This window comes from Crocuta crocuta, unplaced genomic scaffold (genome assembly GCF_008692635.1).
Source record: "Crocuta crocuta isolate KB4526 unplaced genomic scaffold, BGI_CrCroc_1.0 scaffold7, whole genome shotgun sequence".
Lineage (NCBI taxonomy): Eukaryota > Metazoa > Chordata > Mammalia > Carnivora > Hyaenidae > Crocuta > Crocuta crocuta.
The window spans coordinates 7721336-7734886 of record NW_027531904.1 but is presented as its reverse complement, the minus strand read 5'-3'; the positions used below and the strand labels follow the sequence as shown (position 1 = coordinate 7734886).

At 56.7% G+C, this 13551-nt stretch overlaps 1 protein-coding gene across 1 annotated transcript in view; it reads right to left on the bottom strand.

Annotated features, from left to right (window-relative positions):
• Positions 1-13551, bottom strand: part of SLC28A1 (solute carrier family 28 member 1) — a 47317-nt gene that overhangs the window by 18435 nt on the left and 15331 nt on the right. The window contains exons 6-9 of the mRNA XM_077774271.1: positions 13175-13288; positions 11967-12044; positions 2297-2377; positions 391-471 (exon numbers count right to left, since the gene is read on the bottom strand). Of these exons, the coding sequence (XP_077630397.1) occupies positions 391-471; positions 2297-2377; positions 11967-12044; positions 13175-13288 (354 nt within the window). The remainder of the gene's footprint in view (positions 1-390; positions 472-2296; positions 2378-11966; positions 12045-13174; positions 13289-13551) is intronic.

The window sequence follows — 13551 nt, the reverse complement described above, 5'->3', positions numbered from 1 at the left end:
AGGGTTCCCTGACCAGGAAAGAGGAAACCTGGATTCTAAGCATGATTTATGCTGTGGGGTCCTGGCAAGCTGTTCCCACCCCTGAGCCTGTTTCTACGTGGAGAAAGGTGAACACCATCTGTGGGTTTTGTGAGTCTCTAAGTGGATGAAGACCCCCGAGGCCTAGGGGGGTAGGAGGTGCCGGACAGAGGCCATCCCCCTGGGCCCGCCCCAGGCAAGGAGTGCATCCCCAAAGGGAGCGTCCCCTGGGACAGCAGCCTTTGGTGACCTTGGGAAAAGTTCTGAGCACGTCCCTTCTGCTGACTGAATGGGAGCTGCGGGGACCCCGGACACCCGCCCGCCTTGTGACTGCTGCCGGGGAGCGCTGGCGCGGGAGGCCGCGGGGCCTACCTGGCTCACGAAGATGTTTCCAGCCACACTCAGGGTCTCCGTGGCGGCCGTGCCCATGGTGGCCTGCATCAGCCAGCTGATCTAGGAGGCAGAGCGCTCTTTGTGGACAGACGTCAGCACACCCCAGAGTTGGAGAGAGTTGGGGGTGGGGTGGGGTTGGGTGGAAGTACCCGGTATGTCTTCCTTCCAAGTCCCAGCCCAGCAGAGCAACGCTCACCTCTGTTTCTCCTTTCCCACCTCCACTGATGGGGGCTCTCACTTCCCGAGGCCACCCGGCCCACCTGAGCCATATTCTAATTATGGGAATAATTAGAGCAGCACTTTTAAAAAGCTGAATCCATACAAAAGGATTCCTTGGATGAATATATTTGCGAATCGCCGTACACACACATCTTGGAGGGTACTGGATACATCTGCTTAGTAAAGGCTCTGAGAAGTCCTGTACGAAAACTTACTTACATTTGTCTAGTCCACCTTTACAAAAGTATTTGACCATGGGATCCCTTTACCCAGTGATGTGTGTTAACCCACCATGGAGCTGGAGTTTTGTGGAAAAGGCTTTTGGAAAACACTGTATGGGGCGCCTGGGTGGCTCAGTCAGTTAAGCGTCCGACTTCGGCTCAGGTCATGATCTCACGATTTGTGGGTTCAAGCCCCACGTCGGCTCTGTGCTGACAGCTCAGAGCCTGGAGACTGTTTCAGATTCGGTGTCTCCCTCTCTTTCTGACCCTCCCCTGCTCATGCTGTCTCTCCCCGTCTCTCTCTCTCAGGAATAAATAAAACATTTTAAAAAATTAAAAAAAAGAAAACACTGTATAAGAAAGTTCTTCCTTTAAATCAAGATGAAGTCGGCTTCCCTTGAATTTCTCCGCTCTGCAGGAACCTCTCGGCTGCCCCCTCCATAACCTTTCTTCTATATGTATTTGGAGCCGGCTCTCCTACCCCCTACCCTCCTCCACCCTCGCCCTCTCTTTTCCAGGCTCACCCCCCCTACTTCCTTCAGCCATCCTGCGGAGGGCGCTGTCTCCGTTCCCCTGACCCTTGGGTGCTCACAGCCCCTTGGCTGGGCGTCCTCCAGACGTGGAGAGAGGACCGCCTCCCTCCCGCTGCGCCGACCGGGCCGTGCGCACTCTCACCAGAACCACAGGGTTTTGCGTAGCTGACAGCCCCCTGCCGACACTGGTGTATTCTGAGCTCAGTCACCTAAAACCTGACCCACCCTCATTGCCGGGTCCGGGTGCTGTCTCCTGCCTCTTGGTTTTGTGACACGTTTTATGAACATAAGCCCAGGGCTCGACACTTACACCAGCTAGGTCTGGCCAGTGTGGCCCACTGCTCCAGTCTCTCAAGCTCTTTTTGGTATAAATTATTTCTTTCCCTGACGTTTCATCTCAAAGCAGCCTCAATTCTGCAAACTTCAACCCCACAAAGAGCACATTGGGTTTGGTGCCATTTCTCCTTAGTGTCATGACAAGAGACTCTGTGAAAGATGTTTGGCGAACAGTAGACGACTCTGAGTGGGAGGTACAGACCCTGAGAACAGGGGATTCCTGGAGGGTGTACACTCTGGGAGCAGAGGATTCTGGGAAGGTACAGACCTTGGGAGCAGGGGATTCTGGGAGTAGACTCCGGGAGCAGGAGACTCTGGGAGGGTATAGACCCTGGGGGCAGGGGATTCCGGGAGGGTGTAGACTCTGGGAGCAGGGGATTCTGGGAAGGTACAGACCTTGAAAGCAGGGGATTCTGGGTGTAGACTCTGGGAGCAGAATTCTGGGAAGGTCCAGGCCCTCAGAGAAGGATAGTTGGGGGGGGAGGTTGGGTTCTGGGAGCAAGGCATTCTGGGAGAGCACGAGCCCCGTGAGTAGGCAGCCTTGGGGGAGCCCAGGCCATGGCACTGGGAACTCACCTTCTGGATCACCCACTGCATGAGGCCCACGTAGTAGAGGACGGACATGACACAGCTGAAGAAAATAACGATGGGCAGAACCTGCCAGAGACAAGCACAGGCCCCGGGGTCAGAGGCAGACGGTGGCCCAGGACACCCCAGACAGCCCACTTTGCCCGAGGCCCTGACACTCAGAGACCTGCCAGGGCCCAGGAGGAAGGGCTGACTTCGGTGCTTGAGGTCACATACGGGGCCTCTCTGGAGAGACTTCTGTCCTCTGTCTCCCCCCGCTCCCCTCCCCCACAGACGAGGCCTGCGCTGCAGAGAAGTAGGACTCAGGGCCCCCACTTCCATCACCTCCTGTCTGTACAGTGGGGACCAGTGCCTGTTTCTCAGGTTGGCGCGAGGGTTAGAGGAGCTGGCTCAGGGCCCAGCGCCTCGCACAGTGTGCGCCCCGCTTCCTGAGCGCAGCTCCTGGCCCGCGAGGACCCGGGTGCCTTGGGCCCGAGTGGCAGGCTCGTCGTCTGTCCAGTACAGCACTTCCACTCGGGATGACGAGCTCAGAGCCAGACTCGCGCGGCCCGGCAGCCGGTCCCTCGCCGCGTCACCGCCTGTCTCTGCCCAACCCAGGCCTCGCCAACGCTTTCTTCAAACCTTGCCAGGGCCCCAGCCCCCGGCCCCGCACCTCTGCACGGCCGTCTGATTTATCTCAGCGAGGCTGGCCCACGACCCAGATGTCTCTCGGCGGAGGACAGGTTCCTAAGCGCGGGGTGACCACGCAGCAGCACGCGGAAAGTCTGGAAACAGGCCGAGGAGCCTTCCGTGGGCCGTACGGAGTGATTTCCAAGTGAGAAAAGAGGAGGCATAAACAGGGTGCTGCCCTGCGTGCAGGGAAGGGTGGGGATGGCGGTGTGTGTGGGCCTGTGTGGGCCAGGGTGTCCCCAAAAGGACATGCAGGGAAGGCAGCTGCTCGGGGAGGGGCTAGGTGACTGCCGGGCAGTGTGGGAGGGAGGCTTACTTCCCACTCCATCCCCTGCACGGTCGGGAGGTGTTCTCTGTTCCTAACAGCTCTCACGTCAGCCGTGCAGAAGGGCGCCTGGGGCCTCAGTCAGCTGAGCGACTGGCTCTCGATTTCGCTCAGGTCATGATCTCACAGTTCATGAGATCAAGCCCAGTGTCGGGCTCTGCGCTGACGGTATGGAGCCTGCTTAGGGTTCTCGCTCTGCCTCTCCCCTGTTGGCTCTGTCTCTCTCTCTCAGAATAAGTAAACATTTAAAAAATAAGTTGCAGAGAATTGGTAATGGCAGGCACATCCTTAGGCTAAAATGTTAAGCAGGGGAACTAGAATATTAAAAGCATAGATGGTGCTGTGCGCCGCGACTGCAGAAATACGGGTTCTTCTTTCTGTATTTCCCGCTTCTCATCTGCTCCTATAATTTTCTGTGATGGGTGGTCTCTTCTCAAGGGAGGGGAGCCTGGGCAGAGGGGAGGTCTGGGGCAGCCCATCAGCGGGGTTTGGAACTTGCTGGGTCTGAGGTGCCTGTGGAGCAGGGGCGGGGTGGGGCGGGGCCTGCTGGGTGGGCTGCGGGATTCGAAGGGTCAGGGGTACAGGGGGGAGGCTGGGCCAGGCCTGGTTTGGGACGTGTCTGAACAGAGGTGTAGAGTGAGGCCATGGGACAGACACCATTCGCCGAGGAAACGTCCCTGAGCGAGAAGAGCAGTGAGGACAGAGGACAGGGCCCTGGGGTCAGTGTGAGGGGGGGAGGGGAGAAGAAGGGGCGCAGGGAGGGGACTGGGAAGAAAAAGAGAGGTTGGAGGACCTCCGGGCGAGGGTGTGTTGGAAACCGAGGACAACTGATCAAGAGGGATGGTCGGTCAGCTGTGCCAGACGCTGCAGAGAATTCCAGAAAGGTGAAGAGTGAGGCGGACTTTTGGCACCTAGCAATTCAGGGGTCGCGGTGGAGACAGCCAAGCACAGGCAGCTGTTTCGAGAAGCTTCCTGCCGTGCAGGAAGGAGAGGTGCCCTCGGGAGAGGTGAGGGGTGAGGGGAGAGTTGTTTTTGTTTCCAATAAGGAGAGTCTTGTGTAATCACATTCGGGCTCTAGTTCAAAATGAATCAGGATCGCAGAAGAGGCCCTGCAGGAGACAGAGGCTTGGCCCCCAGGCAGCTCGGCCAGAGGCAGGACTAGCCGCCCTCGGCTGCCTCGCAGTGGGGGCTGTCACCCGTCAACGGTGAACGCGCTGGCCGCCCAGGGCCGGGCACACCCCCACCCGCGGGTGCTGACATCATCCGCCCTCCCTTGCAGGTAGACTCAGAGACAGTCACGTACTGTCTAGACGGCTTGTCCAATTCGTCATGAGAGGGACTGGCAGGGCCGTGGACATGGCTCAGACCAGGGAGGAGAGAGCCCGGCTGGGCGGGACCTCGCTGCGGAACCGGGACCTCTCCCGGCAGCAGCCCAGGGACATTTTCTGCCCGTGAGACGTGGGCCTTTGGCGGAAGGGAAGCTGTATGTTGCATGAAGCAGCGACTCTCTTGGGAGGGGGGCTAAATGGAAGAGAAGAGAGGTGGCCTCCAGTTTTCTAAGGTGGCACATTTCATCCCAGATAAGGTCCCTGGGGCCCACGTGATCTCCCGGCCTGGGAGACAACTGTGGGGCCTGTAGCGTGTGAGGAGGCAGAAGACAGGACGGGCAGCTGAAGATGGTGCTGCCACAGTCAGGGGGACGGAAGTGCCACCGAGTCCTATTACGTGTCCACACGTGGTCCCACTATGTGGCAGGTGCGGTGCCCAACGTGCGGCCACTCATCCGCCCTCAAACCAGCGGAGGTAGTTGTAAATCCGCTCCACCAGTGGGGACGCCGAGACTGTGAGAGGCCGGTCACCCGCCCAAGGTCACACGCCTGCAAAGACAGAGCGCTTCCTGGCTGCTGAGGCCCTGCCGCGGGCCTGAGGAGGTCTGCCCTGGTGCGCATCCTGGAAGCCTCATTTCTCTGCCTCAGGAGAGGCTCTCCTCCGGGAGCGAGGGCTTCCAGGGTGTGGCAGCCGTGTCCAAGTCCTCACCGCCACCCGGTGTGGCCCAGAGCTGGCCAATCCTGCTGCCAGCGCCCGCTGCAACTGAAGGAAGGAGCTTCCAGCTTGTGGAGGCCAGTGGTTCTCAAAGTGTGGTCCCGGGACCACTAGCATCATGCGACAGGTGGCTAGAAATGCCAATTTCAAGCCCCACATCCAGAGTCCAGATTCAGCAGATGTGGGTGGGCCTGAGACTCGGGACTGCATTTCCAGATGCTGCCAGTGCTGCTGGCCGGAGGCCACGCTCTGAGAACCGGCGGTCTAGAGCTTAGACCAGACACTCGGAGTAAATGTTCGAGCCCCTCAGGAAACAGGGTTCGAAGGCAGGACCAGACCCACTGAGGACATGGCCCTGATGCTTCCTTTTCCCGGAAGAAGCTGAGCCAGGGCTTTGGGTAACCCGATGACGCACCCTCACACTCCGAGCTCCAAAGGCATAAGCACCGCGGACAGGGAGGGCCCTGTCGCCGCCCCACGAAATCCCACAAAAATCCCAAACCGCAAAATCCAAAGGCGGCCAACAATGCTTTAAAAAGATCATCAGGGTGCCTGGGGGCTCAGCCAGTTAAGTGTCTGACTTCAGCTCAAGTCATGATCTTGTGGTCTGTGAGTTTGAGCCCCACGTCAGGCTCTGTGCTGTCAGCAGAGAGCCCGCTTCAGACCCTCTGTCCCCTCCTCTGCCCCTCCCCTGCTCTCTCTCTCTCTCAAAAATAAATGGCTCAGTCAGTTAAGCATCCAACTTCAGCTCATGATCTCACAGCTTATGGGTTTGAGCCCCATGTCAGGCTCTATACTGACAGCTCAGAGCCTGGAGCCTGCTTCGGATTCTGTGTTTCCCTCTCTCTGCTCTTCCCCTGCTCACGCTCTCTCTCTCAGGAAATGAATAAAAAGATTAAAACAAAATTTTAAAAAATAAACACTTTAAAAGGATCATACACCATCATCATTTGGGATTTATCCTAGGGAAGCAGGGATGGTTCAATATCTGCAAGTCAGTCACCACGATACAAAACATTAACAGGACAAAGGATAATATGCCTGATGACCTAAACCAATGCAGGAAAAGCATTTGACAAAAATTCAACATCCGTTCACGATAAAAGCTCTCAGCAAAGTGGATGTAGAAGGAATGTACCTCAACATAATAAAGGCCACATATGACAAACCCACAGCTGACATCCTCCTCAATGGTGAAAGGCTAAATGCTTTTCCTCTAAGATCAGGAAGAAGATAAGGTGTCCTCTCTCACCACTTCTATTCAACAGGGTTTTGGAAGTCCTAGCCAGAGCAATCAGCCAAGACAGAAAGAAATAAAAGTTATCCAAGTTGAAAAGGAAGAAGTAAAACTGTCACTATTTGCAGATGACATGATACCATATATAGAAAAACCCTGGGGCGCCCGGGTAGCTCAGTCGGTTAAGCGTTCAACTTCGGCTCAGGTCATGATCTCGCGGTTCGTGGGTTCGAGCCCCGCGTCGGGCTCTGTGCTGACAGCTCAGAGCCTGGAGCCTGTTTCAGATTCTATGTCTCCCCCTCTCTCTGACACTCCCCTGCTCACTCTGTCTCTCTCTCTCAGAAGTAAATAAAACATTAAAAGAAAAAAAAGAAAAAAAGAAAAACCCTAAAGTCTCCACCAAACAACTATTCACAAACAAGCGAATCAGTCAAGTTGCAAGATACAAAATTAACATACACAAATCAGTTGTGTTTCTATATACGAATAATGAGCTATCAGAAAGAGAAATTTTTAAAAACCCCCGTTACAATGACATCAAAAAGAATAAAATACCTAGGAATAAATTTAACCACGGAGGTCATGGTCACCTGTATTGTGAAAATTATAAGGCACTGGTGAAAGAAACTAAAGATGACACAAATAAATGGAAAGATATTCCATGCACATGGATTGGAAGAATTGATTTCGTTAAAATGTCCGTACTACCCAAAGCAATCTACAAATCCAATGCAATGTCCATCAAAATACCAGTGGCATTTTTCACAGAACTAGAACAAATAATCCTAAAATTTATGTAGAACCACAAAAGACCCAGAATAGCCAAAGCAGTCCTGAGAAAGAACAAAGCTGGAGATCACATGCTCCCTTATTTCAAACTATAGTACAAAGCTAGAGTAATCCAAACAGCATGGTAAAGATGCCCACCCCACCCACCGCCGTGACAGAAACGCAGAGGGGACTTACTCCGAGGCCACGTAAAGTGGACATGCCTCCTGGGACACCTGGGTGGCACAGTCAGTTAAGCATCTGACTCTTGATTTCGGCTCCGGTCACGATCTCACATTTCTTGGGGTTCAGCCCTGTCTCGGGCTCTGCACTGTCAGTGCAGAGCCTGCTTGGAATTCTCTCTTTCTCTCAAAATAAATAAACAAACTTAAAAAAAAAAATGGACATGACTCCTGATTTCCTGCTCCCTTGGTCCCTTGCCCAGAAGGACTTCACCACTCTGCCCCTTCATGGCCGTGGCCAAAAGGCCGTCACAGTCTCCTTCAGAGACCTGTGCAGACGCCAGATTCTCCTAAGATCTCTCCTGGTCTGCTCGTCCCACCTCCTTCCTTCTCCCTCCTTCCAGCCCCAGCCTCACTTACTCACTTACTTCCTGCTCCCTCCCCTGCTGATTGTGCTCACTCAGCTCACCAGGGACCCCTTAATTACTAAATCCAATGGCACTTCTCCATCCTTGTCTTTTTAAAAAAAATTGTTAATGTTTATTTACTTTTGAGAGAAAGGGAGAGACAGAGCATGAACAGGGGAAGGGCAGAGAGAGACACACAGAATTCAAAGCAGACCCCAGGCTCTGACTGTCAGCACAGAGCCCAATGCAGGGCTCGAACCCACGAACCGGAAGATCATGACCTGAGCTGAACTTGGATGTTTAACTGACTAAGCCACCCAGGCGCCCCCGTCCTTTTCTTAATTGATTTTTTTGGGCCAAAGTTGGCACTGTCGACCATTGGGGGTGGCCAAGGCTGCATCAGGCAGACACCCCAAAACCCTTGGGGGAGGGAAGCGTCGTCTTTCCCCTCCATGTTCCTCAGGGAGAACACCCGAGCAGCACTCCCGGGCACAGTATGAGGGTGCACGTCCCAGAGGCGGGAGCAGTAAACACAAGCTACGGGGTCAGCCAGACCCAGGAAGGATGCAGGAGCCTCGGGGGAGGTGGCTGTGTAGGAGGGAAGTTACCAGAAGGGAGATGGAGCCAAGGTGGAATGACTAATCAGGACGACGCAGCCAAGAGGTGGCTGCCACGTGGACGGTGTTGGACTCCAGGCCGGGGACGGGGAGGGCCTGAGAAGCCCCAGGCAGAGGCTCGACTTCCTGGACAAGGGATGGGCTGGACCGTGGCCCAGCAGGAAGCAGCTTGGATTCTGAAAATCTGAGTGAGCTCAGAGAAGACTTCCCTGGGCCCGGCATGAGCCAAAGGCCTTGGACTAGATCCACATGATCCAGGGAAAGGAGGCGAAGAAGGCTCCTGCGTCTTTCACTTGACTCCGCACCAGCAAGCCACCCTGAGGACCAGTCCCAAGCTGAGGAAGTACTGTGCTCATGTGTGTGTGAGCATGTGTGTGCACGTGTGTGTGCACATGAGCATGTGACTCTGAGTGCGTGCACATGAGTGTGCACGAGCACTTGTGTATGTGTGCGCGTGTGTGCGCATGAGCATTTGTGTGCGTGTGAGGGTGCATGTGAGGATGTATATGCATGTGAGTGTGTGTGTGCGTGTGAGTGTGCATGAGTGTGAGCATTTGAATGTGCATGTGAGTGTGGTGCGTGTGCACGCGCGTGCGTGTGTGTAAGCGTGTGAGTGTGCGTGTGTGCATGAGCGTTTGTGTGCATGTGCACGAGTGTGAGCATTTGAATGTGCATGTGAGGGCCTGGTACACATGCTTGCTCCTAGTGGCTCCTAGTAGCTGTTATTATGATTTCCTTCTTCCTGTGCTTTTCTTCTCTGTTCCACCAAGACCTTGGGTCTGGAGGGAAATGAAATGGTTTCCGGTGGCCCTGGAGCTGGCTGCAAAGCTTGTGTGTAGCTCTTGGCTTCCCTCTGGCTGGGAAGCTCCGGGCTCCGCTGGGGAGGTTTGGAGAAAGAAGAGTTCAGCCCTGGTCTCGGGCCCCAGAGAGAGCTGCTCAGGACCACACAGCCATGGGAACGGGAGCCCAGCCAGGGAGGGGGCTCGAACTTCCCAGCGGGCACAGAAGGACAGCCGTTCGTCCGGCAGAGAGCCGCGTCCAGGCGCCGGGCCGGGCTTTGTGGGGCTCGGGGTCAGTTCAGGGACACAGGCTGAGTAAGACCCAGGGCCTTGCTTCACATACCTAAATGCAAACACAGCTACAACGTGCGGAGGGACGTGAGGTGCTTCCTGCAAGTCCCCTCAGCCTCCGTTCCCCACAGTGACCTCTCTCCTGACCTGTGACAGGCTGGTGGCCCCGGGTCATCCCATAGGTATGAGGCAGCCATCTCAGGTCCTCTATTCCAAGCCTCCTGGTTACAACCCTTCCTACCCACCATTAAAAATATATATATTTACTTTTGAGAGAGACAGAGAGACAGAACATGAGCGAGGGAGGGGCAGAGAGAGGAGACACAGAATCTGAAACAGGCTCCAGGCTCTGAGCTGTCAGCACAGAGTCTGAGGCGGGGCTTGAACCCACGGACCATGAGATCATGACCAGAGCCGAAGTCAGATGCTTAACCAACTGAGCCACCCAGGCGCCCCCCTTCCTACCCACTATTGATGTGACAACCACGCCATATCTCCAAAAAATCCCTGCCTGCTCAAAAACCTTTGATAGCTCCCGTTCCCTGGGGACAAAACCCAGGGGCCTCCTCCTGGCATTTAGGGCCCCTCAAGCTACAGCCCCACCACACTAGCCTTGGTGCCCCGGACGGTGCTTTGCTTCAAATAGCCCCCATGCCTTCGCCCTGTAGACGAGACACCCCGCGCTTCCTCCTCTCCCCCTCAGTGCTCATCCCACGGGCTCCTTCTCCCTATCTGCGTGTCCTGTGATTCCACATCAAACACCGCCTCCTCGGGTTCTGAGTTTAAACAACCCTCCCTAAGTGGATACTCTGGTTTGTGCTAACTGTACTTGAACCTGGCCGCCAGGGGAGGTGGGACAGCAGAGTGCGGTACGTTTGTCTTTGAAGGGTGAGAAGATGCCGGCTGCTGTCTCTTTGGTGAACGCAAGACCTCACGCCAGAGCCAGTCGTCACCGCTCCTCCCTGAAACCCAGGGTGGTCCCTGCTTGGAAATATGAATGGGGAGGGAGCCCTAGAGGGCTGGTGTCAGGGGGCCTCCGGAGCGGCCGGCAGGGGCTGCCCACCCTCCCCTACATAACCGCTCTCAGAGGAACGTGCCGGACAAGTTGGTCCCAGGGAACACAAGGCTCCCGAGAGGACAGGAACCCGGTCCCCTCACTCCTTCCTCCTAGAACTGACGTTATTCGAACCGCTTGGAAGAAGTGGACATGTCCCCGAGAGTTGCAGGCACAGACAGACACTGCAACACCCAGAGGGCCCTCGCCACGAGCTGGTGGCGGCGCAGAGGAGCTGCAGAGGACTAGACCCACAGCCTGGCTCAGCGTCAGCCCAGAAGTGCACGGCCACGCCCGTGGCTCAGGCTGGAAGCCTCCGGGGGCCCCCGCAGCCCCCGCAGGGTGGGAAGGCCCTGGAAACAACGGCCAGACTAATGGAAGGCAGAAACCTCCCGAAGCTCCACGTGCAGCCTGCACAGCAGCCCCGCGGTGCCGGGGGCCCAGTGGAGGGGTGGGGTGGAGGGGGAGGCGGCACCTGTTCCCGTGGCGGAGCCGTGGCAACAGCAGCAGGGAGTCCCCCCTCCCCCCCCCGCCCATGGCATGGGAAGGAGCTGAAGCCTGGAGAGGGCTTCAGGGTCTTTGCACAGCTTGGGTGTGAGGCTGGCAGAGGGGACCCCTGAAGGAGGCATGTGGGTGCTGGGGGGGGGGGGCATCAGAGACAGACGAGAGACAACCACACTTCCAAGGTCAGAATGGTGACGTGGCCACCCCACAGCAAACCCTGCCCCGGCCGCGCCGTCTAACATCAGGGCCGCGGCTCTACCGCACACAGTAAGGCCTNGGGGGGGGGGGGGGGGGGCTGGAGGTCCAGAAAAGTCCAGGGAAGGGAGTCACCGCGCACAGCTGGATGCCAAGGCTTCCTGCAGCGGTGGCCCTTGAGCGCCTTGATGTAGAAGCAGCCTGAGAGGGTCGTTTGGGCTTAAGGGTTCCTGGGAAGTGTCCCTCACAGGCCTCGGGGGCCCTGCAGCGTGTCAGGGGCTGAGGTGAGACCAGGTGCCACCCCCACGCCCCGCCCCTCTCTTCCGTCTCACAGCAATTCTATCATTTGGGGATAAGGAAAAGAATACGGGAATCTCTCACTTTGCAAATTTTACAGAACGCGCTGACGGCATGCAGGCAGGTGAGCACCCGCGGGGGCCCCTCTCGGCACCCCGGGCCCGGAGCTTTGTGAGCCTGCGGCGCACAGCCCTCCCCTCCGCCCGGACCTGGCCCACACAGCCCGCCCAGACGTGGCCCCCCGCCCAGCGGCCGCTGCGAAACCCTCGCGGCCCAGGAGTTGAGCTGACCTGAAAGGCAAAGACGCCCTTGACCATCGCCTCCCCAAACACGAAGCTGGAGCCCACATCCGTGTAGCTCAGGAAGGTCTGGAAGCAAAAAAGAAAACAAAGCAAAAACCTGGAGTGAGGCCAGGAGGGGAGGGGACACGAATAGCAGCCAGAAAGCCAGGCCAGGTGTGAGCCAGAGGGGTGTCCCCAGCCACGGGCCGTCCAGCAGCTCGGTGCAGTGCGGGGAGGGACACCGGGCCTCCGGGGCCTTGCTGGGCACCACCCGGCAGTGCGCTGGGTGCAAGCACGTTCACGGGGGCTTGCTCCCCTGAGCACATTCTCCCCAATAGACGCCCTTTCCATACACTCTAAGGGGCGCCTGGGTGGCTCAGTCCGTTAAGTGTCTGACTTTGGTCAGGTCATGATCTCGCGGTTCATGGGTTCAAACCACACATCGGGCTCTGTGCTGACAGCTCAGATCCTGGAGCTCCTTTGGATTCTGTGTCTCCCCTTCTCTGTCCCTCCCCTGCTCACCCTCTGTCTGTCTCTCTCTCAGAGGTAAACATTAGGGTGCCTGGATGGCAAAGTCAGTTAAGCCTCCAACTTCAGCTCAGGTCATGATGTCCTAGTCTGTGAGTTTGAGCCCCGTGTCGGGCTCTGTGCTCCTCAGAGCCAGGAGCTGCTTCAGAACCTCTGTCTCCCTCTCTCTCTGCTCGTGCCTGCTCATGCTCTCTCTTTCAAAAATAAATAAACATTAAAAAAATAGGTGAAAATGATTAGCTTTGTGTATTTACTACAACAAAGAACGGAATTGAAAAACACAACTTCAAACAACTAAACATTATTTTTAAACATGCACATATGGCAAAATAAATCAGTTGTAGTTTTTGGGGTTTTTTTAGCGCTTTTAACTGTTGTAAGTTCCACATCACTCATCACGGCTGAGGGCCACACGCCTCATGCCCTCAGTACCCAAGAACCTTCCTGTGCTGAGACTCTTTTCTTCCCCATCAGCCCAGCCTCTGGAAGACAGCTGTCTGCGGGTGGTCCCGCCGAGGGGAGGAGGGGCCTCACCGCCCAGCCCCTGCTGTTCATGTGGTCTGGGGCCCAGGGCACACCCATCGTCCTGATCCCGGTCTCCTCCTTACGGCCGACCGTCCCCTTCCCCCGGCACAGTGGCCTCTCCTCCATTCCCCGGCAGCCCTGGGCAGCGGGCCCCATATATGCACCTGGACCTGGTGGCCCATCCACCGGAATGCGATAAATCCTGGCTCTGTTCTGATGACGAAGAGTCCAAGCGCAAACTGTAGTCCGAGGCCCCAGGACACAGCCCTCCAGGACACCTGGCACCAGAGAGAAAGGTCCCCGTGAGCTCAGCTCCCTCTGGGCTCCGCAGGGAACAGTGTGGAGGAAAGGCAGAGAGCTCGGTGCCGTGGAGGGGCTAGGGGAGTCCTGGCCTTGTCTGTAGGATGGGACTGGATCCAGCCACAGCCCAGGGCCTGTTGCCGAAGGTCACATCCACCCTGCAGTCAGACTAGGCCACGCTCTTGGCAGTAATGGGCCTGGGGCGGTGGGCAGGGGCGGGGCAGGGGCGGGGGCTAAGAGC